The sequence below is a fragment of the Hypomesus nipponensis genome, chromosome 9 (assembly GCF_054491055.1).
Source record: "Hypomesus nipponensis isolate SF chromosome 9, ASM5449105v1, whole genome shotgun sequence".
Taxonomy (NCBI): Eukaryota; Metazoa; Chordata; class Actinopteri; order Osmeriformes; family Osmeridae; genus Hypomesus; species Hypomesus nipponensis.
In genome coordinates, this window is record NC_140369.1 from 9,976,257 (window position 1) to 10,001,072 (window position 24,816).

The 24,816-nt window shown below is 54.2% G+C and overlaps 2 protein-coding genes across 3 annotated transcripts in view; one reads left to right on the forward strand and one right to left on the reverse strand.

The window, feature by feature from the left end:
* LOC146272794 (low-density lipoprotein receptor-related protein 1-like) overlaps positions 1-24,816 on the forward strand; it is a 79,360-nt gene that overhangs the window by 49,059 nt on the left and 5,485 nt on the right. For both annotated transcript variants that reach the window (XM_084705904.1, XM_084705905.1), the window contains 49 exons: positions 1,034-1,128; positions 1,298-1,447; positions 1,624-1,764; positions 1,906-2,031; positions 2,135-2,266; positions 2,370-2,504; positions 3,163-3,292; positions 3,489-3,615; positions 3,708-3,859; positions 4,047-4,171; positions 4,287-4,661; positions 11,465-11,654; positions 11,832-12,036; positions 12,156-12,348; positions 13,469-13,594; positions 13,730-13,858; positions 13,995-14,114; positions 14,250-14,363; positions 14,693-14,848; positions 14,996-15,118; positions 15,322-15,435; positions 15,558-15,686; positions 15,804-15,926; positions 16,080-16,220; positions 16,382-16,569; positions 17,359-17,542; positions 17,658-17,743; positions 17,834-17,953; positions 18,077-18,264; positions 18,611-18,816; positions 18,936-19,130; positions 19,302-19,450; positions 19,577-19,670; positions 19,786-19,902; positions 20,087-20,206; positions 20,348-20,470; positions 20,636-20,761; positions 20,885-21,001; positions 21,772-21,878; positions 21,974-22,106; positions 22,266-22,388; positions 22,558-22,680; positions 22,883-23,023; positions 23,237-23,371; positions 23,485-23,604; positions 23,734-24,044; positions 24,156-24,334; positions 24,439-24,545; positions 24,667-24,786. In XM_084705904.1, coding sequence (XP_084562030.1) covers positions 1,034-1,128; positions 1,298-1,447; positions 1,624-1,764; positions 1,906-2,031; positions 2,135-2,266; positions 2,370-2,504; positions 3,163-3,292; positions 3,489-3,615; positions 3,708-3,859; positions 4,047-4,171; positions 4,287-4,661; positions 11,465-11,654; positions 11,832-12,036; positions 12,156-12,348; positions 13,469-13,594; positions 13,730-13,858; positions 13,995-14,114; positions 14,250-14,363; positions 14,693-14,848; positions 14,996-15,118; positions 15,322-15,435; positions 15,558-15,686; positions 15,804-15,926; positions 16,080-16,220; positions 16,382-16,569; positions 17,359-17,542; positions 17,658-17,743; positions 17,834-17,953; positions 18,077-18,264; positions 18,611-18,816; positions 18,936-19,130; positions 19,302-19,450; positions 19,577-19,670; positions 19,786-19,902; positions 20,087-20,206; positions 20,348-20,470; positions 20,636-20,761; positions 20,885-21,001; positions 21,772-21,878; positions 21,974-22,106; positions 22,266-22,388; positions 22,558-22,680; positions 22,883-23,023; positions 23,237-23,371; positions 23,485-23,604; positions 23,734-24,044; positions 24,156-24,334; positions 24,439-24,545; positions 24,667-24,786 — 7,163 coding nt within the window. The remainder of the gene's footprint in view (positions 1-1,033; positions 1,129-1,297; positions 1,448-1,623; positions 1,765-1,905; positions 2,032-2,134; positions 2,267-2,369; positions 2,505-3,162; positions 3,293-3,488; positions 3,616-3,707; positions 3,860-4,046; positions 4,172-4,286; positions 4,662-11,464; positions 11,655-11,831; positions 12,037-12,155; positions 12,349-13,468; positions 13,595-13,729; positions 13,859-13,994; positions 14,115-14,249; positions 14,364-14,692; positions 14,849-14,995; positions 15,119-15,321; positions 15,436-15,557; positions 15,687-15,803; positions 15,927-16,079; positions 16,221-16,381; positions 16,570-17,358; positions 17,543-17,657; positions 17,744-17,833; positions 17,954-18,076; positions 18,265-18,610; positions 18,817-18,935; positions 19,131-19,301; positions 19,451-19,576; positions 19,671-19,785; positions 19,903-20,086; positions 20,207-20,347; positions 20,471-20,635; positions 20,762-20,884; positions 21,002-21,771; positions 21,879-21,973; positions 22,107-22,265; positions 22,389-22,557; positions 22,681-22,882; positions 23,024-23,236; positions 23,372-23,484; positions 23,605-23,733; positions 24,045-24,155; positions 24,335-24,438; positions 24,546-24,666; positions 24,787-24,816) is intronic.
* LOC146272795 (galanin receptor type 2-like) lies at positions 7,426-9,790 on the reverse strand. The gene is made up of 2 exons (XM_084705907.1): positions 9,346-9,790; positions 7,426-9,073 (listed from the first exon to the last, which is right to left on the reverse strand). Exon 2 carries the CDS (start codon positions 8,979-8,981, stop codon positions 7,926-7,928), a length of 1,056 nt encoding a protein of 351 aa, XP_084562033.1. The 5' UTR covers positions 8,982-9,073; positions 9,346-9,790; the 3' UTR covers positions 7,426-7,925.

A 24,816-nucleotide genomic window follows, 5' to 3' on the forward strand; every position in this document is an offset into this window, starting at 1 on the left:
ATTGCTTGCAGTCTGCCATCACAGGCAGACTGGTTTAGATGGTGGCTGACCTCTAACTGCTCTCTCATTCAGGATGAGACCAATTCTCTCTCTCTCTCCTTCCATCCTCCATCTCTTTCTATCTTGCTCTCCCTATTTCCTCCCTCTTGCTCTCTCTTGCTGCCCTCCTTCTCTGTCTTTCTTTGTCAACAGATGGCTGCTGTTTCTCAGGGCCAGATAGAACTTATACATTATTTACACAGAGCCACACTGGCCCACTCTCAGTCTGCATGTCCCTCTCAATCACACTCCCCCCCCCCCCCCCCCCGTTCTGCTGCACCCTCTCTCTGCCTCAGCTTCTTTTTCTGATTGTCTCTCGGCCACACACCGTCCCCCTCTCTCTCTCTCTCTCTCTCTCTCTCTCACTCTCTTCCTTTTCTCTCTGAAGAATGAAGCACAGCAAGCCCTTTCCCTGCTCAGGAAAAAGAACATTTGATATATCAATTTCTTTTGGTGGCAGTGGTACTGGGTATCTGTGAGGATTTTGGTGAAAGAAAGACTCTTCTTTTCTGTCTCGCAGTACTCTTTGTTTTCTGAGAGACTTACTAAAGTGGAGGAATGTTTCCGATTTCAGCCTTGTTGGCATGGGGGAAATGAGAACCAGATGCTGACTCCGTATGCTGGGACGGCTTTGTCTTTCGTAAACACACACACACACACACACATGGACACACACATGGACACACGCACACATACATAAACACACTGACAAGAGAATGAGTACAGGAGAGGGGGGCAAGGAGAATGGAAGACTGGGACAAGTGGACAGACGAGAGTGTAGGAGGTTCAAATAGTTCCCAGCAACTTCCTTCAGGAGTTGGATAAGGCTGTTGGAGGGTGCAGTGGATGTGGCTGTTTTAAGAGGAAGTGGGGGTGGGAGTAAATGCCCCCTTGATCTAAACAGGGGGACGCATGCTAAAGCAACCACACTGTCACACAACTGTGTGTGTGTGTTTGGCCCTTTAACTAACCTATGTGTCTGTCTGTCTTCCAGAAAGCTCTACTGGACAGATGGTGACAACATTAGCATTGCCAACACAGATGGCAGCAACCGCAGTGTCCTCTTCACCAATCAGAAAGGCCCTGTTGGTGAGTGTCCCTGATTGATCGACGGTCTAGAAATGATTCTGAATGGCTGGACCTCGATCTTTGTTTCTCTGTTGAACGTGTTAACCTAGAATCACAGCGTTCGTCTCCATAGAGGACAGCCCCACCCGGTGGCTGAAAGATGCCCTTACATCCATGTGATTTCTGCCAGGTCTGTCCATTGACTTTGACACGGAGCAGCTGTACTGGATCAGCTCAGGGAACAGCACCATCAGCCGCTGCAGGCTGGACGGCTCCGGGCTGGAGGTCATGGAGGGGGTCAAGGGCAAGCTGACCAAGGCCACCGCTCTGGCCATAATGGGTACGTCGTTTTTTTGCACGTCGTTTTTTTTTTTTTACTTTGAAAAATCCATGCTGAGTTTGGCTATGCAGTGATTGCAATCACTGTAGTCAGGTATGTGGGCAGAATAAGGGCTATTGATTAGTCCCTCTGGGAGATGGCAACGCTGTGATTGGTTGTGCTGCGCGTTGTCATAGGTGACAAGCTGTGGTGGGCGGACCAGGGCACTGACCAGATAGGGACATGTGACAAGAAAGATGGAGGCAACTGGAAGGTCCTGAGGAACAGCACCTCCCCCATGATGCACATGAAGATCTACAACGAGACCGTGCAGACAGGTGTGTGTGTGTGTGTGTGTGTGTGTGCATTGAAGGAGAAATGACCACAACCATCTATGGTGCACATTTATTTGCAAGTGTTTTCTTGAACTTGTTTGCTTCTCTGTACCTCTGTGGTGTTTTGGGTGCGTTTGTTTGCAGGCTCCAACCTGTGCAGTACCAACAATGGGGACTGTTCCCAGCTGTGCCTCCCCACCTCCCCCACCACCCGGGCCTGCATGTGCACCGCAGGATACAGCCTCCGGAGGGGGCAGCAGTCCTGCGAGGGTAACACACGCACACATGCGCATTGTGCGCACGCACACCATCGTTTTGATCTACTGTTGGCGTACATGAAATGTCGACTCAGCTGAAGTGTTTTGCTTGGCAGGTGTGGGCTCCTTCCTCCTGTACTCTGTCCACGAGGGCATCCGGGGCATCCCCCTGGACCCTGCTGACAAGTCGGATGCCTTGGTGCCCGTGTCGGGCACCTCCCTGGCAGTGGGCATCGACTTCCACGCAGGTACACCCTGGGAGAACTGTCCTAAACTGTTGATGCATGTAAGGGCTGAATTTGTCCAGAATCGTTGAAGTGCTGCTGTGATGGGTTCCTCTTCCCCTCCCAGATAATGACACCATCTACTGGGTGGACATGGGCCTGAGCACCATCAGCAGGGCCAAGAGAGACCAGACGTGGAGGGAAGACGTGGTCACTAATGGGATAGGCAGGGTGGAGGGCATCGCTGTGGACTGGATAGCAGGTGTGGGGCACATAAACATGCACACACACACACTCTGGTCGAACCATGTTCATTGACGTTTATGTAAAAGACCTTAACCTCAGGCAGATGAGAGATCACTCTCTCACATGTACTCATCCTCAAAACACACATCCCATCTGACCTACTTTACCCTTTTATAGATTGAGATGAGTCATTGTGCATACATTCAGAGAGAGCGAGAGAGAGCGAGAGAGAGCGAGAGAGAGCGAGAGAGAGAGGTAGAGAGAGAGGTAGAGAGAGAGGTAGAGAGAGAGGTAGAGAGAGAGGTAGAGAGAGAGGTAGAGAGAGAGGTAGAGAGAGGTAGAGAGAGGTAGAGAGAGAGAGAGAGAGAGAGAGAGGGTGTAGATCACAGGATTGGGGTGTAAACTGACTGTAGCTGTAGGAGGAATAAAGAAGACTGCAGAATCCCAGTCAGCTATCCTGCCATCCAACATTCCAGTTGGAAAACCATCTTCAGCACACTGACTGCAGTCATGATTGGTGCAGTGTCAGAAACACCCAGAACAAGTTGATCTTTTTTTGTATTTGGTCAAATTTCTGCCTTTGTCCAGTCTTACAACCACAATTACACATTGAGGTCTTTATTACTGGGATAGTCATTGCTGACAGTACGGTTGAACTGCTTCCTTCCCCACAGGGAACATCTACTGGACGGACCAGGGCTTCGACGTGATCGAGGTGGCCAGACTGAACGGCTCCTTCCGCTACGTGGTGATCTCCCAGGGCCTGGACAAGCCCCGCGCCATCACTGTCCACCCAGAGAAAGGGTGAGGAGGGCGGGGAGGAGGGCGGGGAGGAGGGCGGGGAGGAGGGCGGGGAGGAGGGCGGGGAGGAGGGCGGGGAGGAGGGCGGGGAGGAGGGCGGGGAGGAGGGCGGGGAGGAAGCCCATGTCTTGATGATCATGTGTCGTAGGCCTAGCAGCTGGGGACTTCTTGACGTGTGTGTGTGTGTGTGTGTGCGCAGGTATCTGTTCTGGACAGAGTGGGGTCAGGACCCCCGCATCGAGAGGTCTCGTCTGGATGGCTCCCAGAGGGCCATACTGGTGAACGTCAGCATCAACTGGCCAAACGGCATCTCCATTGACTATCAGGTATAGACTCCTTCTGTGTCATTTTGAGTGTGTGTGTGTGTGTAGGCTGATAATATTTGTGTGACATTGGTGTGATCTGTGTGTGTGTGCAGGAGGGTCTGCTGTACTGGTGTGACGCTCGCAATGACAAGATTGAGCGCATCAACCTGGAGACGGGAGAGAACAGGGAGGTGGTGCTTGCCAACAACAACATGGACATGTTCTCTGTCTCGGTGTTCGAAAACTACATCTACTGGAGCGACAGGTTAGGAACACGCCCTCCATAACTTCTATCTTGATCCGACATGCATTTCATCAATCTTCTCCTCTTTTAGTTTCTTCTGATGAAATGGTGTCCCTTGTATAACAATCTGTACTTATTTATCCCCCCCCCCCTCTCTCTCTCTCTCTCTCTCTATCTCTCTCTCTCTCTCTCTCTCTCTGTCCCTCAGGACCCATGCGAACGGCTCTATCAAGCGAGGCAGCAAGGACAACGCCACAGACTCCGTGTCACTGCGTACAGGCATCGGAGTACAGCTCAAAGACATCAAAGTCTTCAACCGAGCCCGCCAGCAAGGTGCTTGATAACCCTCATTATAAAGGTTACAGGGAGGGAGATGGAAAACAGACTACAGTCCTACAGATACCCAGATCCTGTTTTTAAATCCTGCGTTATATTCATCTCTCCGTAGGCACTAATGTGTGCAAGGACAACAACGGTGGCTGTCAACAACTCTGCCTTTACCGTGGTAACGGCCAGCGCACCTGTGCCTGCGCTCACGGCATGCTGGCGGAGGACGGGCGGGGTTGCCGCGACTACGACGGCTACCTGCTGTACTCGGAGCGGACCATCCTAAAGAGCGTGCACCTGTCGGACGAGAACAACCTCAACGCTCCCATCAAGCCGTTTGAGGACCCGGAGCACATGAAGAACGTCATCGCCCTCACCTTCCACTACCGAGGAGGAGGAGGGAAGGGAGCCAACCGCATCTTCTTCAGCGACATCCACTTTGGAAACATCCAGTCCATCAACGACGACGGCTCCGACCGCAAGACAGTAGTGGAGAGTAAGCACTTCCTGCAATAATCCAGACCACCTTTATAGCTCCCTGTTCAAGGTCAAGTCTTTTGTCGTCAGACGCACAGAACAACACAGGGTCAAACTGGGCACTGAAATTCTTAGGACAAGACAATGCAAAGCAGTCTGGCATAACATGACATATTAGTACTCAGAACATAGGTCACACCTATGATAAGCTAACATATATTGTAATAAACCTCCTAAAGATACAAAATAATAAACAATACAGTATACTAACCCTATAATACACATAATATCTCATATTAACCTAGAGACATGTAGGGTACGATTAGTGCAATATTGCTGATAGTGTTGTCCTGTGTCCCAGCCCTGCTCTTCTTCCTTCAGAAGCTACTCATGTCCCCTCATACTGTAGGTGGCTTACATGGCAGGTTGGACAGAAATACCTCCAGTACAGCATGTGGAACAGGAGGCTTGTCTTGGGTTAGGGGTGGATGTGGATGTGGGTTAGGGTTAGATGTGGATGTGGATGTGGGTTAGTGTTAGATGTGGGTTAGGGTTAGATGTGGGTGAGGGTAAGATGTAGATGTGGGTTAGGGTTAGATGTGGGTGAGGGTTAGATGTGGGTTAGGGTTATATGTGGGTTAGGGTTAGATGTGGATGTGGGTTAGGGTTAGATGTGGATGTGGGTTAGGGTTAGGGTTAGATGTGGGTTAGGGTTAGATGTGGGTGAGGGTAAGATGTAGATGTGGGTTAGGGTTAGATGTAGATGTGGGTTAGGGTTAGATGTGGGTTAGGGTTAGATGTGGGTGAGGGTAAGATGTAGATGTGGGTTAGGGTTAGATGTGGATGTGGGTTAGGGTTAGATGTGGGTTAGGGTTAGATGTGGGTGAGGGTAAGATGTAGATGTGGGTTAGGGTTAGATGTGGATGTGGGTTAGGGTTAGATGTGGGTTAGGGTTAGATGTGGATGTGGGTTAGGGTTAGATGTGGGTTAGGGTTAGATGTAGATGTGGGTTAGGGTTAGATGTGGGTGAGGGTAAGATGTAGATGTGGGTTAGGGTTAGATGTGGATGTGGGTTAGGGTTAGATGTGGGTTAGGGTTAGATGTGGATGTGGGTTAGGGTTAGATGTGGGTTAGGGTTAGATGTAGATGTGGGTTAGGGTTAGATGTGGGTGAGGGTAAGATGTAGATGTGGGTTAGGGTTAGATGTAGATGTGGGTTAGGGTTAGATGTAGATGTGGGTTAGGGTTAGATGTAGATGTGGGTTAGGGTTAGATGTGGGTTAAGGTTAGATGTGGGTTAGGGTTAGATGTGGGTTAGGGTTAGATGTGGGTTAGGGTTAGATGTGGGTTAGGGTTAGATGTAGATGTGGGTTAGGGTTAGATGTGGATGTGGGTTAGGGTTAGATGTGGGTTAGGGTTAGATGTGGGTGAGGGTTAGATGTAGATGTGGGTTAGGGTTAGATGTGGGTTAGGGTTAGATGTAGATGTGGGTTAGGGTTAGATGTGGGTGAGGGTAAGATGTAGATGTGGGTTAGGGTTAGATGTGGATGTGGGTTAGGGTTAGATGTGGGTTAGGGTTAGATGTGGGTTAGGGTTAGATGTAGATGTGGGTTAGGGTTAGATGTAGATGTGGGTTAGGGTTAGATGTAGATGTGGGTTAGGGTAAGATGTAGATGTGGGTTAGGGTAAGATGTAGATGTGGGTTAGGGTTAGATGTAGATGTGGGTTAGTGTTAGATGTGGGTTAGGGTTAGATGTGGGTTAGGGTTAGATGTGGGTGAGGGTAAGATGTAGATGTGGGTTAGGGTAAGATGTAGATGTGGGTGAGGGTAAGATGTAGATGTGGGTGAGGGTAAGATGTAGATGTGGGTTAGGGTTAGATGTAGATGTGGGTTAGGGTTAGATGTAGATGTGGGTTAGGGTTAGATGTAGATGTGGGTTAGGGTTAGATGTAGATGTGGGTTAGGGTTAGATGTAGATGTGGGTTAGGGTTAGATGTAGATGTGGGTGAGGGTAAGATGTAGATGTGGGTTAGGGTTAGATGTAGATGTGGGTTAGGGTTAGATGTAGATGTGGGTTAGGGTTAGATGTAGATGTGGGTTAGGGTTAGATGTAGATGTGGGTTAGGGTTAGATGTAGATGTGGGTGAGGGTAAGATGTAGATGTGGGTGAGGGTAAGATGTAGATGTGGGTTAGGGTTAGATGTAGATGTGGGTTAGGGTTAGATGTAGATGTGGGTTAGGGTTAGATGTGGGTGAGGGTTAGGGTTAGGGTAAGATGTAGATGTGGGTGAGGGTAAGATGTAGATGTGGGTTAGGGTTAGATGTGGGTGAGGGTTAGGGTTAGGGTTAGATGTAGATGTGGGTTAGGGTTAGATGTAGATGTGGGTTAGGGTTAGATGTAGATGTGGGTTAGGGTTAGATGTAGATGTGGGTGAGGGTTAGATGTAGATGTGGGTTAGGGTTAGATGTGGGTTAGGGTTAGATGTGGGTTAGGGTTAGATGTGGGTGAGGGTTAGGGTTAGATGTAGATGTGGGTTAGGGTTAGATGTAGATGTGGGTTAGGGTTAGATGTAGATGTGGGTGAGGGTTAGGGTTAGGGTTAGATGTAGATGTGGGTGAGGGTTAGGGTTAGGGTTAGATGTAGATGTGGGTTAGGGTTAGATGTAGATGTGGGTTAGGGTTAGAGGTGGGTTAGGGTTAGAGAGCTAGATGGAATGCTCCTGGTTCTACTGTGGCTCCTTCAGTGAGTTTCTCCCAGGGAAGAAAGACGGCTGTGCCAAAGCTGCACTTCAAATCTTGTTTAATGCCTCCAACGGATGCCAACAGGAGAGAAAAACAGTGGGCAAAACATGATTTTGTGGTCAAGTACATTCTCTATGAAAACTGGAAAACAAGGAAAGAAGGATTCCATCAATCTGTACATAAAGACCTGTGCAAAGAAAGGAGGTAGCAGACTCATACACCACAGACCAGTTTCTGACAAGAACAGAAACCAGAAATGCTGCCAGAGAATGCCCCTCCTCTTAATGATTAGATGGGATGGAATGTTTGTCTGCCTTTCCCAGGAGTGCCTGTCAGTGGCCTGACTCCAGCAGAGAATCACTTGCGTTGGATCATAGCTAATGTCAGTAGAACGTCCGTTAGTCTTTCACAGTGAACGTCCGTTTGAGTCCATCAGGTCAAATATCCCAACTCAGCCAGGAGGCATCTAGGAGAATAGTCCTTCAATCTTTCCACACCCTCCTCTCTGTCCGGCACCACTCACCCTGCAGCCCCGCACGACTCAGACAGGGTCTGGAGCCTCTGCCTCCGCCCCCCCCACGCCCCCCCTCCCGGCCAGCAGCCTCAGCAGGTCCTGTCTGAACTTGTGGGACATGAGCACGTAGAGGATGGGGTTGACCACCGTGGACGAGGTGGCCATGAGACGAGCCCACGCGCTTACGGGGCCGTAGCGAGGGGAGGTGCCCGTGGCCCCGGGGTCCCCCCCTCCCAGCAGGAAGAACATGAGGGCGTAGGAGGGCAGCCAGCAGAGGGCGAAGGCCAGCACCAGCATGGCCGACGTCTGGGTCACCTTCCTCTGGTAGCGCTCCACCTGAGGAGCCCTGCCGTCCTGCCGGCGGCGCCACAGGAAGCGGTACACTCCGCCGTACGCCATGCTGATGACCCCCAGGGGCAGGGCGAAGGTCATCAGGAAATGGCACACGCCGTAGGCCGTCTGCTCGCGGTGCGACAGGAAGGAGAAGCAGGCGGTGGCGCCGGCGCGCGCCAGGCGCGGGGGGCCCACCGAGCGGAACGCCAGCTGGGGGGCGGCCAGGACGCAGGCGGGCACCCACAGGGCGCCGGTCGCCGCCGTGACCCTGCGCGCGGTGAGGAGGCGGTACGCCCTGGCCGGCTGGACCACGGTCAGGTAGCGCGTCACCGCCAGAGTGGCGAGGGTGAAGGCGCTTGCCGAGGAGCAGGCGGCGCCCAGGAAGCTGACCAGCTGACACATGACGTCGCCAAAGGGCCAGTGCTGCATGGCTATGGCCACCGTGTGGAAGGGCAGCATGGCGAGGAGGAGGAGGTCCGCAGCACTGAGGGCCAGGAGGAGGACATCAGTAGCTGTCCCCGTCACTGTCCCCTGGGAGGACTGGCCCCTGGGCCCTGGCCTGTTCCTACACCTGCCACACAGGATGAGCATGACCAGCGAGTGGCCCCCCACCCCCAGAACCCAGATGAAGACGTCCAGCACCGGAACCAGAACCTGCTCCACTCCCAAGACTGACCCGCTGCTGTTCCCCGTAGGACCATCCTCTCGTGGGCTGCTGGTGTTCCCCAGGAGTCCTCCTTCTCCAGCCATGGAGAAACGCCCCAGTAGTCCTGCTCTGGGCCCTGGCCCTGGCTGGTACGCTCACAACTCTGTGGGACTCCTGTTATGTTGACTAATGAGAACTGTCACAGCCCAACATTGGCACTCCTCTGGGTCAATACTCATCTGTTGTAAAACTACTGATAATACAAGATTGTAGGAATGATGGATTCACAAAGACACAGTAGAGGGAACATGGATTGTCAGTGTTCCCTGTTGGTTAGCTCAGTATAATGTTCCCTTTAATGGCATCAATCAAGTAACATTTTCTTTCAAAATATTTCACTAGCGACTGATAGAGACACAATCCGACACACCAGGAGGAGCGACATCGTGACAAAATATGTATCTTTACCTCCTAGAAATGATCCATATTCAACACAAGCCGGAGCGAACAGCCAGTGTCCTCAGCCACGTCAAACGCAGGACCCCCCACGTTTGCGAATCAAGCTTTTCTCGTCCTGGCAATCATATCCACCTTTGTTCCCTTCCCCCCAGGGGGAGGGGGGATATGGAGGAATGCCTGCCCCCTGCGTGGAGGTAGACTGGGTATTGATTCGAGCCACCGGGCTCTCCGCTTCTCCCCTGGTCTCCTGCTAGGGCCGTCTGGCTCTCAGCGGCGGCTGCTTTGGGGAGCTGAGATCTAAATGTTGTGAATGGTGTCATCGGCCGTCACTTCCCATCAGAGCAGCTCTCTCCACATGACGTCTCAATCAAGCAAGTTCTCGGAGAAGCGGCTAGACAAGGCTCTCGAGAAGGAGTCACTGGAGAGATGAATGCAGAGAAAGGCAGGTGGATGAATCAGTGTACACAGCAGGTGAACTCTGGACTGCTCTATAAAGCTCCACTCATGACAGGGGAGGAGGGCCAGAGAGGCTGTGCTGTGTGTTATGGGAGGGACATTTTGGGACAACCAACACCATACCCGGGGTTTCTATGTGCTTTTGAAAACGGAGAAACGAAAATGTGCTTATTGTTTGGAGGTGTTGACACCGAATAGACACGCGCGCATGTGTGTCTGCTGCCACACAGTCACATACGCTCTCTGACGCCCAGTTACACTGTCAAACACAAATAAGAAAAAAGGAAATCTGGCTTCTGTAATTATTGACCGTTGGACTATGAGCAAACACATAGATGTCTCTTGGCATTTTATCACACCTACAGAAGATAAGTGTAATAAATGTATGTGCGTGTGTGTTTACAGGATGAACTCCGGACACTAATAACTCCCATTTTAGTTTTGTAATACTCCACTCTTGCAGGCAATAAGTGGAGATGTACAATAGGGATATACAGTTAGTATTTGTTCTGTTAAGCAGAGAGAGCCACGGGGAAAGAGAGGACTTGGGCTACTAGAGAGGGTCTCCACAGGTCTAAGATGTAGGACGTCGTCCTGACTCAGAAGAGAGGGAGGTATGAGGAAGCAGATAGGGTGGCACTGCCTCCTTCTGTATCCTGAGCAGCCAGGTGAGCTGTGGGGAGCTGTTGAAACGTTGCACATCCAAGCCCTGTGGTCAGTGAGGAAGAGCCTCGTGCTTGTCCAGTCTCCCAGTGGACTGGCCAAGTGTTGACTCACGGCTGTGCTGTTGGAACGGCCAGATGGAGGGGAGGTGTGAAGTGTCCCACCTGGTGTTGAATCCCGGATGGGTATGTGACTGGCCCGCTGTTCAGTGGTGCTGAGATCAGAATCAGAGCAGGAAAAGACCTCCAACTGTCCCGTTTGTCTCTCTTTCACTCTCTCGCTCTCTCTTTGTCTAACTCGGTCTCTGTCTCTCTTATCAAGTGTGTATGACGGTGTGTTTGGTTGTGTGTGTGTTCACCTGCTGCGTGACCGTCATGTGTGCTAGGTAGAGGAGCATGTGCCATTTTGTGTGTGTGTTTGTGTAAATGTCAGCTTCAACAGAGCATTGTACATCTGTTTCTCTGCTTTGTCTTTTTCCCCACTCCCTTTGCAGCATGGTCTCGTGGGCTGGGCAGGGCTGGGAAGTGTATTCTGAGGCTCTTACACATTTGAAGGCTGCAGAACAGGAAAAACAGTCCTGAACTTTCCATGTCTAATTCATTGATTAAAAAAAACAAAAAAAAAAACAAAGCAGTGGAAAGTAATATGCTAGCTGTTAGCGTCTGTTGACCTTTTAGTGAGCTGTTTGTTGGATAGAAGCCTTAAATCACAGAATGTTCTAGATCATTACCACTTGGCTGTCATGTCCCCAGCCTGGGCGTGCCGTCCATCTCTCCCCTGCCAGAGACGACGCTCAGGGCCTTTTAACACAGCACTGGGATTGACGTGAGCCTTTTCCCTCTCTCCACCTCACCTTCTCTCCTTTCCCTCCTTTCCCTCTTCTCCACCTCACCTTCTCTCCTTTCCCTCCTTTCCCTCTTCTCCACCTCACCCTAATCCCTCTGGCATCCCCTTCCTCACCCCCCTCTCCTCACCCTCCTCTCCTCCTCTCCTCACCCTCCTCTCCCAGACGTTGGCTCTGTGGAGGGTCTGGCCTACCATCGTGGCTGGGACGTTCTCTACTGGACGAGCTACACCACCTCCACCATCACGCGCCACACGGTGGACCAGAGTCGCTGGGGGGCCTCGGACCGGCAGACCGTGGTCTCCATGTCCGGCGACGACCACCCACGAGCCTTCGTCCTGGACGAGTGTCAGGAGTGAGTGTCCCTTCAGGCCAGACGGTCCTGCTTTGTTAGAGCCTCAGACATACCACCCACAGCAGGCTCCCTCTGAAGCCTGCACCGAAGATGGGCTGTTCTGATCATGTGGTACTGACGCATCCAGCCCTCATGTCTGTCTGTCTCTCTCTGATTGTGATGTTTGTCGTTGTCCAGTCTGATGTTCTGGACCAACTGGAACGAGCAGTTTCCCAGCATCATGCGGGCCACCCTGTCTGGTTCCAACGTGCTGGTCATCATTGGCAGCGACATCAAGACCCCTAACGGCCTCGCCATCGACCACCGCTCAGAAAAACTCTACTTCTCGGATGCCACGCTGGACAAAATCGAACGCTGCGAGTACGATGGCAGCCGCCGCTACGTGAGTGAGACGCCCGCACGCACGCCAGACTCGGAAAGCTGTTTGAATGTGACACGGTGAATATTCAGCCCCGCTCCATCGTGAGTCATGGTGTGAGTGGTCTGTGCTGCCCCCTGCAGGTGGTGTTGAAGAGTGAGCCGGTGCACCCGTTTGGCCTGGCTGTGTATGGAGACTACATCTTCTGGACGGACTGGGTGCGCAGGGCCGTTCTCCGGGCGGACAAGTACGTCGGCGGAGACATGAAGCTGCTGCGCGCCGACATCCCCCAGCAGCCCATGGGCATCGTCGCCGTGGCCAACGACACCAACAGCTGTGAGTGGAGTTGTAGGCCCTCATGGCGCGTGGGGGTGATCGGAGAATTTGTTCACAAATAAAGTTGCACAAACATTATAGATCCATACCCTTAGGCTGTCAGAACCCCGGAGGCTTTTCCAATATCCCTCCTAGTCAAACAGAAACCCTCACACACTGTCGTCTTGTCTACTGCGATGCCAGTTCCGCTCACCAGTCCTCGACCTTCCGTCCACCTCTCTTTCATATCCCTCTATCTCATCTAGCTCCACATGCCCCATGTTCTGTTCCCATCACGTCTCAGCTTCCTTCATGTCGCTCTGACCCACTCTGACAGAAGCCTTCTCTTTCTGCATGCCTCTCTGGCTCCCCTCCCCACACCATGCCTCTCTGGCTCCCCTCCCCACACCATGCCTCTCTGGCTCCCCTCCCCACACCATGCCTCTCTGGCTCCCCTCCCCACACCACGCCTCTCTGGCTCCCCTCCCCACACCATGCCTCTCTGGCTCCCCTCCCCACACCACGCCTCTCTGGCTCCCCTCCCCACACCATGCCTCTCTGGCTCCCCTCCCCACACCACGCCTCTCTGGCTCCCGTCCCCACACCACGCCTCTCTGGCTCCCCTCCCCACACCATGCCTCTCTGGCTCCCCTCCCCACACCATGCCTCTCTGGCTCCCCTCCCCACACCATGCCTCTCTGGCTCCCCTCCCCACACCATGCCTCTCTGGCTCCCGTCCCCACACCATGCCTCTCTGGCTCCCCTCCCCACACCATGCCTCTCTGGCTCCCCTCCCCACACCATGCCTCTCTGGCTCCCCTCCCCACACCATGCCTCTCTGGCTCCCCTCCCCACACCATGCCTCTCTGGCTCCCCTCCCCACACCATGCCTCTCTGGCTCCCCTCCCCACACCATGCCTCTCTGGCTCCCCTCCCCACACCATGCCTCTCTGGCTCCCCTCCCCACACCATGCCTCTCTGGCTCCCCTCCCCACACCACCGCTCAGTCGTCTCACACACAGCATGAAGTCAACGTGGAAGGAGCAGCGAATCCCATTTAGATTGTGTCACTTTACATTAGACCCTGGCGGAAGGATGGCTGTGTGTGTGTGTGTGCTTGTCTAATTGTCTGTCTCTGTAGGCCAGTTCTCCCTCTGCCGTGTGAACAATGGAGGTTGTCAGGACCTGTGTCTGCTCTCCTCTGAGGGCAGGGTCAACTGCATTTGCCGTGGCGAGAGGAAGCTTCTGGAAGACAACTCCTGCGTTGGTGAGGAGGGAGGAAAGAGGGAGTGTGGGGGGGGGGGGTGGAGGACATGGAGAAGTCAGCACGTTAATGGAAGAGGAGTAGAATATTCCTGCTCCTAGCAGTTGACCTGACTGTCCTTCTTTGTGTGTGTCATAGCGGGAAACACCACATGCAGCAGTATAGATCAGTTTGAGTGTGGCAACGGAGACTGCATCAACTACACCCTGACTTGTGACGGCAAGGCCCACTGCAAGGACAAGTCTGACGAGAAACAGTCCTACTGCGGTTAGTGTGTGTGTGTGTGTGTGTGTGTGTGTGCATGCCCATGTGCTCTAGTGTGTGTGTGTGTCTGCATCCATCGTACTAAGTCCACTACAACATTTTGAATACTGGATTCTGATATCTCCGTTGTGGTTCTCAGGTAACCGTGTGTGTAAGAAGGGCTACAGGCGGTGTGTGAATGCTCGGTGTGTGGCACACAGCTCCTGGTGTAACGGGCAGGACGACTGTGGAGACAACTCAGACGAACTCTTCTGCAACAGTGAGTAGAACACCCACTGTGGGCCTGGACTGAGCTGCCGCTGTGTGTCAGTCCTGCTCTCTGGGCCGACATGAGGACTCCTAGTGTGTGTGTGTGTGTGTGTTCATGTTCCGTGTGTGTGTGTGTGTGTTTAAGCCACCCTGTGCACAGCGGAACAGTTCCAGTGCCGAGATGGAGGCTGCATTTCCAACTCCAGCAAGTGTAACCAGGTGGTGGACTGTGAGGACGCCAGCGATGAGATGAACTGCTGTAAGTTCCAGCCACACTGCAGACACAGGGCCCAGCTAGGACACTGGGAGCTGGACTAGACTAGGATGTTCCAGCTAGGACACTGGGAGCTGGACTAGACTAGGATGTTCCAGCTAGGACACTGGGAGCTGGACTAGACTAGGATGTTCCAGCTAGGACACTGGGAGCTGGACTAGACTAGGATGTTCCAGCTAGGACACTGGGAGCTGGACTAGACTAGGATGTTCCAGCTAGGACACTGGGAGCTGGACTAGACTAGGATGTTCCAGCTAGGACACTGGGAGCTGGACTAGACCAGGATGTTGACCAAGTGAACTGTGTACTTCCAGCTGCTACGGACTGTTCCAGTTACTTCCGCCTGGGGGTAAAGGGGGTGACCTTCCAGAAGTGCAAGTACACCACGCTCTGCTACGCCCCCACCTGGGTGTGTGATGGCGCGAACGACTGTGGAGACTTCTCAGACGAGAGGAACTGCCCGGGTAAAGGTAAACACACGAGCACACACGCGTGCGCACTGTCACGACACCAAACCCTCACGTCCCTGTCTCGGATTCATGCCACTATCCCAAAGACAAAGTGATCTGGATCAGCTTTTCTCAGAATGTTTGTGTGTGTGTGTGTGTGTTTAACAGGAACTAGTGACACCAAGTGCCCTGCTCCCTTCTTCGCCTGCCCCAGTGGTCGATGCATCCCCTTGAGCTGGACCTGTGACGATGAAAACGACTGCGAGAACGGGGCTGATGAGACGCACTGTGGTCAGTCCAAAGGTTCTACTGTTGGCTGCTTCACTCCTTCTTATACCCGCCTCTGCTCTACTTTGTTATGGGCGACTCGACGTACTTGTATTATATTTTAAAGCCCATTAGAGCTCCATAAAGCGTTTCATTTGACAGTAAACCCCCTTTCCTGTGTTTCATTGTGTCACGGATGACGTGTGTTCTCTCTTTCTCCCTGGTAGACAAGTTCTGCAAGGCCAACCAGTTTGAGTGTAACAACCACCGCTGTATCCCCAGCCACTGGGTGTGTGATGGAGCGAACGACTGCCAGGACAATTCGGACGAGGCCAAATGTGGTATGTACCCAGGAACACACACCCACACACACAAACACACTTGGACCTGTTTGGCCAGGGTCATCCTCTAATGCTCCCCTTTCTCTCCCTTCCTGCTCACCCACATGCTGTCTGGTCCACAGCTAATAAGACATGCAGCCCAGAGGCCTTCCAGTGTCCTGGCTCTCCCGTGTGTATCCCTCAGCGCTGGAAGTGCGACGGCGACAAGGACTGCCAGGACGGCTCTGATGAGGGGGTCAAGGCAGGCTGTGGTGAGCAGGACGGTCGATGACCTGGCGGGAGAGCTCCATCAGGACCCGTCACTCCCCAGGTTGAAGTTCCCGTTGTAGCGTGTGCCGGACTGATCGCATGTTTCCTGTGTGTCTCAGTGTTCAACAACACGTGCAGCGAGCGAGAGTTCATGTGCCAGAACCGGGAGTGCATCCCCAAGCACTTTGTGTGCGACCACGACAAGGACTGCAGCGACGGCTCAGACGAGTCTCCGGAGTGTGGTGAGTGGCACGGCAACCTTGACGTCCTGCTGGTGTCCTGGTGGTGGCGAGATTTGGGGCGGAAACTCGACGGTAACCCACTCCCCTCTGTCCCTCTCTCTGCCCCCCCCGCCCCTCCCATCGGCCCTCTGTTTCCCTCCCTCTCTCCTCCAGAGTACCGCACCTGTGGTCCTAACGAGTTCCGCTGTGCCAACGGCCGCTGCCTGGTCCAGAGTTACTTGGAGTGTGACGGAGACTTCGACTGTCACGACCGCTCTGACGAGGCCCCGAAGAACCCCCGCTGCTCTGGCCCAGGTGTGACACGCGCTCCGCGGAAACGCCACCGCCGTCGACACTGACCTGTCGTGTTTGTGCATCAGGCATCGCACCTTGAGTCTCCTTCACCCTGTAACCTCTCTCCCTCCTCCTCCCTCCCCCCCCGCCGGCCGGCCGCTCCTCCCTCGTCCCTGAGACAGAGAAGAAGTGTAACGACACAGCGCACGCCTGCGCCAACGGCAACTGCATCAACGAGACGCTGCTGTGCGACCGCAACAACGACTGCGGCGACGGCTCCGACGAGCTCAACTGCTTCATCAACGAGTGTCTGAACAGCAAGCTGAGCGGCTGCTCCCAGCTGTGTGAGGACCTGAAGATCGGCTTCAAGGTAAGCACCGTCCAGCCTGCTGCTAGCTCACGCCATACAGCCTGCCGCTAGCTCACGCCATACAGCCTGCCGCTAGCTCACGCCATACAGCCTGCCGCTAGCTCACGCCATACAGCCTGCCGCTAGCTCACGCCATACAGCCTGCCGCTAGCTCACGCCATACAGCCTGCCGCTAGCTCACGCCGTCCAGCCTGCTGCTAGCTCACGCCGTCCAGCCTGCTGCTAGCTCACGCCATACAGCCTGCTGCTAGCTCACGCCGTCCAGCCTGCTGCTAGCTCATGCCGTCCAGCCTGCTGCTAGCTCATGCCATACAGCCTACTGCTAGCTCACGCCGTCCAGCCTGCTGCTAGCTCACGCCGTCCAGCCTGCTGCTAGCTCATGCCGTCCAGCCTGCTGCTAGCTCATGCCGTCCAGCCTGCTGCTAGCTCACGCCATACAGCCTGCCGCTAGCTCACGCCATACAGCCTGCCGCTAGCTCATGCCGTCCAGCCTGCTGCTAGCTCACGCCATACAGCCTGCCGCTAGCTCACGCCATACAGCCTGCTGCTAGCTCAAGTCTCCTTCCAGGGATCAGTGAGCATGGGCAACATGCTGTTGAGAAGGTATAGAGGGATGATTAGCGACGAGGGGATGAGGTTTATACAGAGATTATTAGGGATCGTTTGACTCATTATTTGATTAGGTCATACAGTGAACTACAGCACGGACAGCCATGTTAAATATATATTCTAATCCTCCCTCGCTCTCTCTCTTTGCCCACCTGTCTCCCTCCCTCTCTCCCCCTACAGTGCAGGTGTCACCCCGGCTTCCGTCTGAAGGATGACGGGAAGACGTGTGTGGACGTGGACGAGTGCACCACCAGCTACCCCTGCACCCAGCGCTGCATCAACACGCACGGCAGCTTCCACTGTCTCTGTGTGGAGGGCTTCCAGCTCAGCCCCCACGACCCCACCATCTGCAAGTCCACCTCCGGTAAAGACCACGTATGGGGGAGGTGGGGGGGGGGGGGGGGGGGGTGTACGTGTGTGTGTGTGTGTGTGTGTGTGTGAGACCTGTCAACCTGGGTGTCATGTTGTCATCTCTCCAGACGTGGAGCCCTTCCTCATCTTTGCAAACCGCTACTACCTGAGGAAGCTCAACCTGGACGGCACCAACTACACTCTGCTGAAACAGGTGACTACCACCGGGGACGCATCACGCTCCGGAACACACTACCATGCAGCTAACTGCTCTCTAAACTGGAACTGTGTGTGTGTGTGACAGGGGTTGAACAATGCGGTGGCTCTGGACTTTGACTACCGGCAGCAGATGATCTACTGGACAGACGTGACCACCCAGGGCAGCATGATCCGACGCATGCACATCAACGGCAGCGACGTGCAGGTACACAGGGGGGGAGGGGGCCTGTCTGGCACCAGGGCACGTCACTGAAAATGTGTCACGCGCTGTGAAGATGAGAAACTGGAACGGAACGTACTAGAAACGTTGTGATTGTCTCTGGGACAGGTTCTTCACCGCACATCGCTCAGCAACCCTGATGGCCTGGCGGTCGATTGGGTGGGAGGGAACCTGTACTGGTGTGACAAGGGGCGGGACACCATCGAGGTGTCCAAGCTGAACGGAGCCTACAGGACCGTGCTGGTCAACACCGGGCTGAAGGAGCCCAGGGCTGTGGCGGTGGACGTCCGCAACGCGTAAGAACATCAGCACCACGCACTGACCAATCAGGACATCAGCACCACGCACTGACCAATCAGGACATCAGCACCACGCACTGACCAATCAGGACATTAGCACCACGCACTGACCAATCAGGACATCAGCACCATGCACTGACCAATCAGGACTGCAGATGATGGAACATATTCTAGAACAGTGGTTCTCAACCCTGGTCCTGCAAGTTTTAGATATTTCTGTTCCAACACACCTGATTCATGCAGGACAGGGGGTACTTGAGGACCACGGTTGAGAACCACTGTTCTAGAACATACACATGACTCTATACTTACACTGATCCTGAGCGCTGTTTGTCCTCCCCAGGTACCTGTACTGGTCTGACTGGGGAGACAACCCCCACATCGGGAGGATTGGGATGGACGGCAGCAACCGCAGCGTGATCGTGGAGGACAGGATCACCTGGCCCAACGGCCTCACGCTCGACTTCATCAACGACCGCATCTACTGGGCCGACGCCAGGGAGGACTACATCCAGTTTGCCAGCCTGGACGGAACCAACAGACACACAGGTAGAGCACTCAGGGATACTGAGGGCTTTCTGCCCTGGACACCAAGCCATGGGTCCTCTGAACATTTGTTCACTTCTGTGTGTGTGTGTGTGTGTGTGTGTGTGTGTGTACCGCTCCAGTCCTCAGCCAGGACATCCCCCACATCTTTGCCATGACGCTGTTCGAGGAGTACATCTACTGGACGGACTGGGAGACCAAGTCCATCAACAGAGCGCACAAGACCCTGGGCACCAACAAGACCCAGCTCATCTCCACCCTGCACAGGCCCATGGACATCCACATCTACCACCCCTACCGCCAGCCCGAGGCCTTGAGTAGGTCCCCCTGCACACTCATCAGAATGGGTTCATTTATGAGAGGCTTGTATGCAAAGCAGCGTACGCAGGGGGGGTTTGAACCTGTAACCACTTGATCTGCAGTCGACAGCTGAGCTGTACCTAACCCCCTGTCACTTGGCGCCCGTGTGTGTTGTGGTTATCCCCCAGTGGCAGACCATCCGTGCCAGGCCAACAACGGGGGCTGCAGTAACCTGTGTCTGCTGTCCCCTGGGTGGGGCCACAAGTGTGCCTGTCCCACCAACTTTTACCTGGCCGCTGATGGGAAACAGTGCATGTCCAACTGCACTGCCAGTCAGGTGAGCTCCCCCTGCTGGTCCCTGATGGAACACACACGGCTCGAATCCTGCTCTATTGGCTTTTTATTTATCATGAATACTCTGTATCCCTCTGTCTCTTTCTCTCTCTCCCTCTCCCCGTGTCAGTTTGTGTGTAAGAACGATAAATGCATTCCGTTCTGGTGGAAGTGTGACACAGAGGATGACTGTGGAGACCGCTCAGACGAGCCTGCAGACTGCCGTGAGTCCCTCCCCCTCCTCCTGGGCTGTGTTAACCAGCAGGAGTCTCTCCTGGAGCTGTTTGAACCCTGAGCCTGGGGACGAGAGGTGACGTGTGTGTGCGTGTCTTTCTCTAGCTGGGTTCAAATGCAGACCCGGACAGTTCCAGTGTGGCACAGGCATCTGCACCAACCCCGCCTACATCTGTGACGGAGACAACGACTGCCAGGACAACTCTGACGAGGCCAACTGTGGTATGTTCACACACACACACACACACACGCACACGCGTGCTCGCCTACACACCTCATGACTTTCTATCTGGTGTATTTAAAACACACCTTGTCTTGTCTTTTTACGCTGTTCTCTCCATGTTTCTCTCTGTTCTCTCTCCCCAACACTCCCACACTCTCTCTCCCACTGCTCTGTGTACTGCAGACATCCACGTGTGCCTGCCCAGTCAGTTCAAGTGCACCCACCCCAGCCGCTGTATTCCGGGGATCTTCCGCTGTAACGGCCAGGACAACTGTGGAGAGGGGGAGGACGAGAAGGACTGCCGTGAGTGTGCTGCTCCTCTCACGTCCCCGGTGGCGGTGCTAGCTACATCCAGCTGGTGGCTAATGTCAAGCGCCAGGCCAGTGGTGCTCAGACTGGCTTGTGTCCCGTGTTTTGAGGTTTGCTCTCTGCCTGTCTTCACAGCCGAGGTGACCTGTGCTCCGAACCAGTTCCAGTGTGCCATCACCAAGCGCTGTATTCCACGTGTGTGGGTGTGTGACCGGGACAACGACTGCGTGGACGGGTCTGACGAGCCAGCCAACTGCAGTAAGAAGGGCCAGCTCATGTGTCTTCTCTCTCTCTCTCTCTCCCCCCTGTCCTCCCTTTATCCACTGTCCGTCTTCCTTCATGCTCTGGTTTGCGTATCTAAACTCCCTCTCTGTTTTGCTTTGGTTTCTCCTCTTTTCTCTCCTCCTCCCTCCTCCTCTGCAGCCCAGATGACATGTGGCGTGGATGAGTTCCGCTGCAAGGACTCAGGACGATGCATCCCCGCTCGATGGAAATGTGACGGCGAGGACGACTGCGGAGATGCCTCAGACGAGCCCAAAGAGGAGTGTGGTGAGGATGGAGGGAGGAAGTCCTGCAGGACGAAAACAAGAGGAGATGGGTACAGTTTGAAGGGGTGAGCAGAAGCATAACCCCTGTGTGTGTGTGTGTGTGTGTGTGTGTGTGTGTCACCAGATGAGAGGACATGTGAGCCCTACCAGTTCCGCTGTAAGAACAACCGCTGTGTCCCTGGCCGCTGGCACTGTGACTATGACAACGACTGTGGGGACAACTCTGACGAGGACAACTGTGGTGAGTCCCCTCTGTGCTCTGGGGCCCCTGACTCACCCACACTGGCCTCTGTACAGCTTAAGCTCGACCGCATGACCCCATGTGGACAGAGCCAGTCACATTGATCGTGGAGTTTTCACTGATTGCTGTGTGCGTGTGTGAACAGTGTGTTTGTACATTACATTACAGCATGGTCAACTGCATGAATAAGGTTTACATTGGTTTGTTCTGTGATCATCTGCACATCTCACATCATCTCATGTTTATTCTGCATTTCACACTTGCCTGTTGGCGTTGGGTAGAGGTAGGTGTCTTCACTATCAGCACAACCATCCACTCCCTTACCTACCTGCCCACTGTACCTACCCTCCTACTTTCCTACTGTACCTACCCACCTACCTTCCTACTGTATTTACCATACCTACCTCCTTCTCTGTCTGCTTAACTACCTATCTGCCCACTTCCCTTGCTCCCTATCCCCCTAGTGTTCCGAACCACCAACCCACTCCCTTCTCTGATCTCTGCATCCCCTCCCTCCCAGTTCTGTCCCTCCACCTTTGAGGTGGTTCCCTCCCCAGCTCTCAGCCTTTTCATGAGCCTAGCCCGTCCTGTGTCTTGTCTAGACTGTCCACACTGGGAGCTCAGCCATGTGACACTGTCTGTCCAGACACTGTGACATCTATTTGTCCTTTTCCTCAGCGACATCCCTCTACCTCGCTGTCCCCCCCCCCCCCCCCCCCTGAGTTAGTTTTCTCTCCGCTGTGTCTGACGTGTCCCCTCCTCGCCCCCAGCACCCAGGCAGTGTTCGGAGAGCGAGTTCTCCTGTACCAACGGGCGCTGTATCGCTGGGAGGTGGAAGTGTGATGGAGACCATGACTGTGCTGATGGATCAGATGAGGTACAACTCCACCAAGAGTCAGCGTTCTACCACATCTAGGTCCGGTCACACGTTTCATTGACAGTTGATTTGGGTGCTGTGTGTGCGTTCTGCAGAACGGCTGTGATGTGAAGTGTGACAGTGATCAGTTCCAGTGTAAGAACGGCCACTGTATTCCCATTCGCTGGCGCTGCGACGCCGACGCAGACTGCATGGACGGCAGCGACGAGGAGAAGTGTGACAGTGGAGGTGAAGCTCACACACACACATGCACACATGCACACACACGCACACTTACACACACACTCACACTTACACACTCACACTTACACACTCACATACAAAAACACAGATGGATAAAGTAATGTTTAATCGTTTCACGTAATAATTGGTTCCCCTGTTCCCTAGTGGCGAGACACTGCCCCCTGGATGAGATTCAGTGTAACAACACCCTGTGTAAGCCCCTGGCCTGGAAGTGTGATGGTGAGGATGACTGTGGAGACAACTCTGATGAAAACCCTGAGGAGTGCAGTAAGTCATCCATCCATCATCCATCCATCATCCATCCAGCATCCATCCAGCATCCATCCAGCATCCATCCAGCATCCATCCGTCCATGAGGATCCTGTGCTGGCTGACTGACACGTCATCCAGCAGCTCTTATTTCCCTGTTCTCTCTCTCTCTGTTTTCACCATTCAGCCAAGTTCCAGTGTCCGCCCATGAGGCAGTTCCGTTGTCATAACGACCGTGTGTGCCTGCCAGCATCCAAGCGCTGTGACGGTGTCAACAACTGTGGGGACAACAGTGACGAGCTCAACTGCAGTGAGTGTTCTCCCGGCAACAGTAAATAGATGTACAACCCCCTTAAACTAAGAAGTCCCTAGCAGTAAATGTAGGTCACGCAGACCCTCCCTACAGTCAGACTAGGACGACCAGCTTCCCTCTGAGGCCCCAGTCTGAGGCCCCAGTCTGAGGGGCCAGTCTGAGGGGCCATCCAGTACTGATGCCCCTGGTGTTCCTCCAGAGAGCGCTCCTGCCATCCCCGTGTGTGAGAAGGATGAGTTCCAGTGCTCCAACGGCCGCTGCATCAGCTCCAACCTGCGCTGTAACTTCTTCAACGACTGCAAGGACCACGGCTCTGACGAGATCGGCTGCAACAAGAAAGGTGTGTGTGTGTGTGTGGTGCCTCTCAGACATCCGGAGGTTAGGGTGTGTGTGTGTGCGCGCGTGTGTGTGTGTGCGCATGGGTCCGTCTGTGTTTTAGTCCACTAGTCTGTCTGGGGGAATGTCCCTGTACTTACTGTAAGTCTCTCTGGATAAGAGCGTCTGCTAAATGACTAAATGTAACGTGTGTGTGTGTGTGTGTGTGTGCCTATAGATGCCGAGCAGGACTGTCGCAGCAACAGGACGGGGTGCGGTGATGGGGACGAGGCGCACTGCGTGGTCAACGGCACAGACGCCTTCTGCTCCTGCAAGCCTGGCTTCCACCCCAGCGGACAGAACCGATGTGAAGGTGCTGGAAGGCTGATCCGCCCTCACTACAGCCTCGATGCTCCTCTGGGCTCCAGCTGGGACCGGGAGGTGGTTTGTGGGCTCTCTAACCTGTGCTCTGGTTGTCCTCCACAGACAAGAACGAGTGCAAGCATTTTGGAGTGTGCTCCCACATCTGCAACAACACCAAGGGCTCCTACATGTGCAGCTGTCACAAGTACTTCACCAGGATCAACAGCACCTGCAAGGCTGACAGTGAGGACAGCTCCCACACTACACCTCCATATATGGAGGGATGTATGAGTGTGTGTCTGTGTAATTCTGTCCTGTTGACCTTCTTGTTTCCCCCTCTCCCCATCCTCTCACCCCCCCTTCTTGTCCCAGACCTCAGACAGGTGCTCTACATCGCCGACGACAACGAGATCCGCAGCCTGGACCCCGGCATGCCCAGCTGGCGCTATGAGCAGATGTTCCAGGGCGACGCCAACGTGCGCATCGACGCTGTGGACCTGCACGTCAAGACCAACCGCATCTTCTGGACCAACTGGCACACAGGGCGCATCTCCTCCTACGAGCTGCCCGCCTCCTCCTCCTCCTCCTCCTCCTCCTCCTCCTCCTCCTCCTCCTCCTCCTCCTCCTCGCCCAACAGCAACCGCCACCGCCGCCAGAGCGACTCCAGAGTCACCAACTTGGAGGTGTGTGTGCGCACCTGCATGTGTGCCTTGTCGTGCGTCCTTCCATGTCACACACACACACACCAGTTGAACCAGCCTGTTGAACTGGAGCGTGGGTGTGTGTGTGTCCAGATCCCAGGTCTTAAGATGCCCCGTGGCATTGCGGTGGACTGGGTGGCAGGGAACCTCTACTGGACGGACTCCGGCAGGGACGTCATCGAGGTGGCCCAGATGAACGGGCGCCACCGCAAGACCCTCATCTCAGGCATGATCGACGAGCCCTACGCCATCGTGGTGGACCCCCAGAGAGGGTGAGTCAGGCTGCGGGAGAGGGAGGGGAGGGGTGTCACTGGGGAGTGTGGAGCTGTGCCGCGTGGTGGGTTTGAGTGGTCACCCTGTGTTTCGTCCGCTTCAGAACCATGTACTGGGCCGACTGGGGAAATCACCCAAAGATTGAGACTGCTGCCATGGACGGGACCATGAGAGAGACTCTGGTACACAGAAACATCCAGTGGCCCACAGGTAACACACTCTCACTCTGATGTACGGGCAGCTCAGTACACCCGTCTGATGTCGGGGTGATGGAGATGTGTTTGCCTGGAACTAAAGAGTCTCATTTGAATAAATCTCTGTCTCTCTCCAGGCCTGGCGGTGGACTACTTTAACGAGCGTCTGTATTGGGCTGATGCCAAGCTGTCTGTGATTGGCAGTGTGAGGCTGAATGGAAGTGACGCTGTCATAGCCGTTTCCAGCATTAAGAACAGTTGAGTGGCTCTCTGCGGTCATGTGGCTT

Bases quoted from the DNA above. Each gene is read 5' to 3' on its own strand.
- LOC146272795 (XM_084705907.1), bottom strand. From the start codon at position 8,981: ATGGCTGGAGAAGGAGGACTCCTGGGGAACACCAGCAGCCCACGAGAG.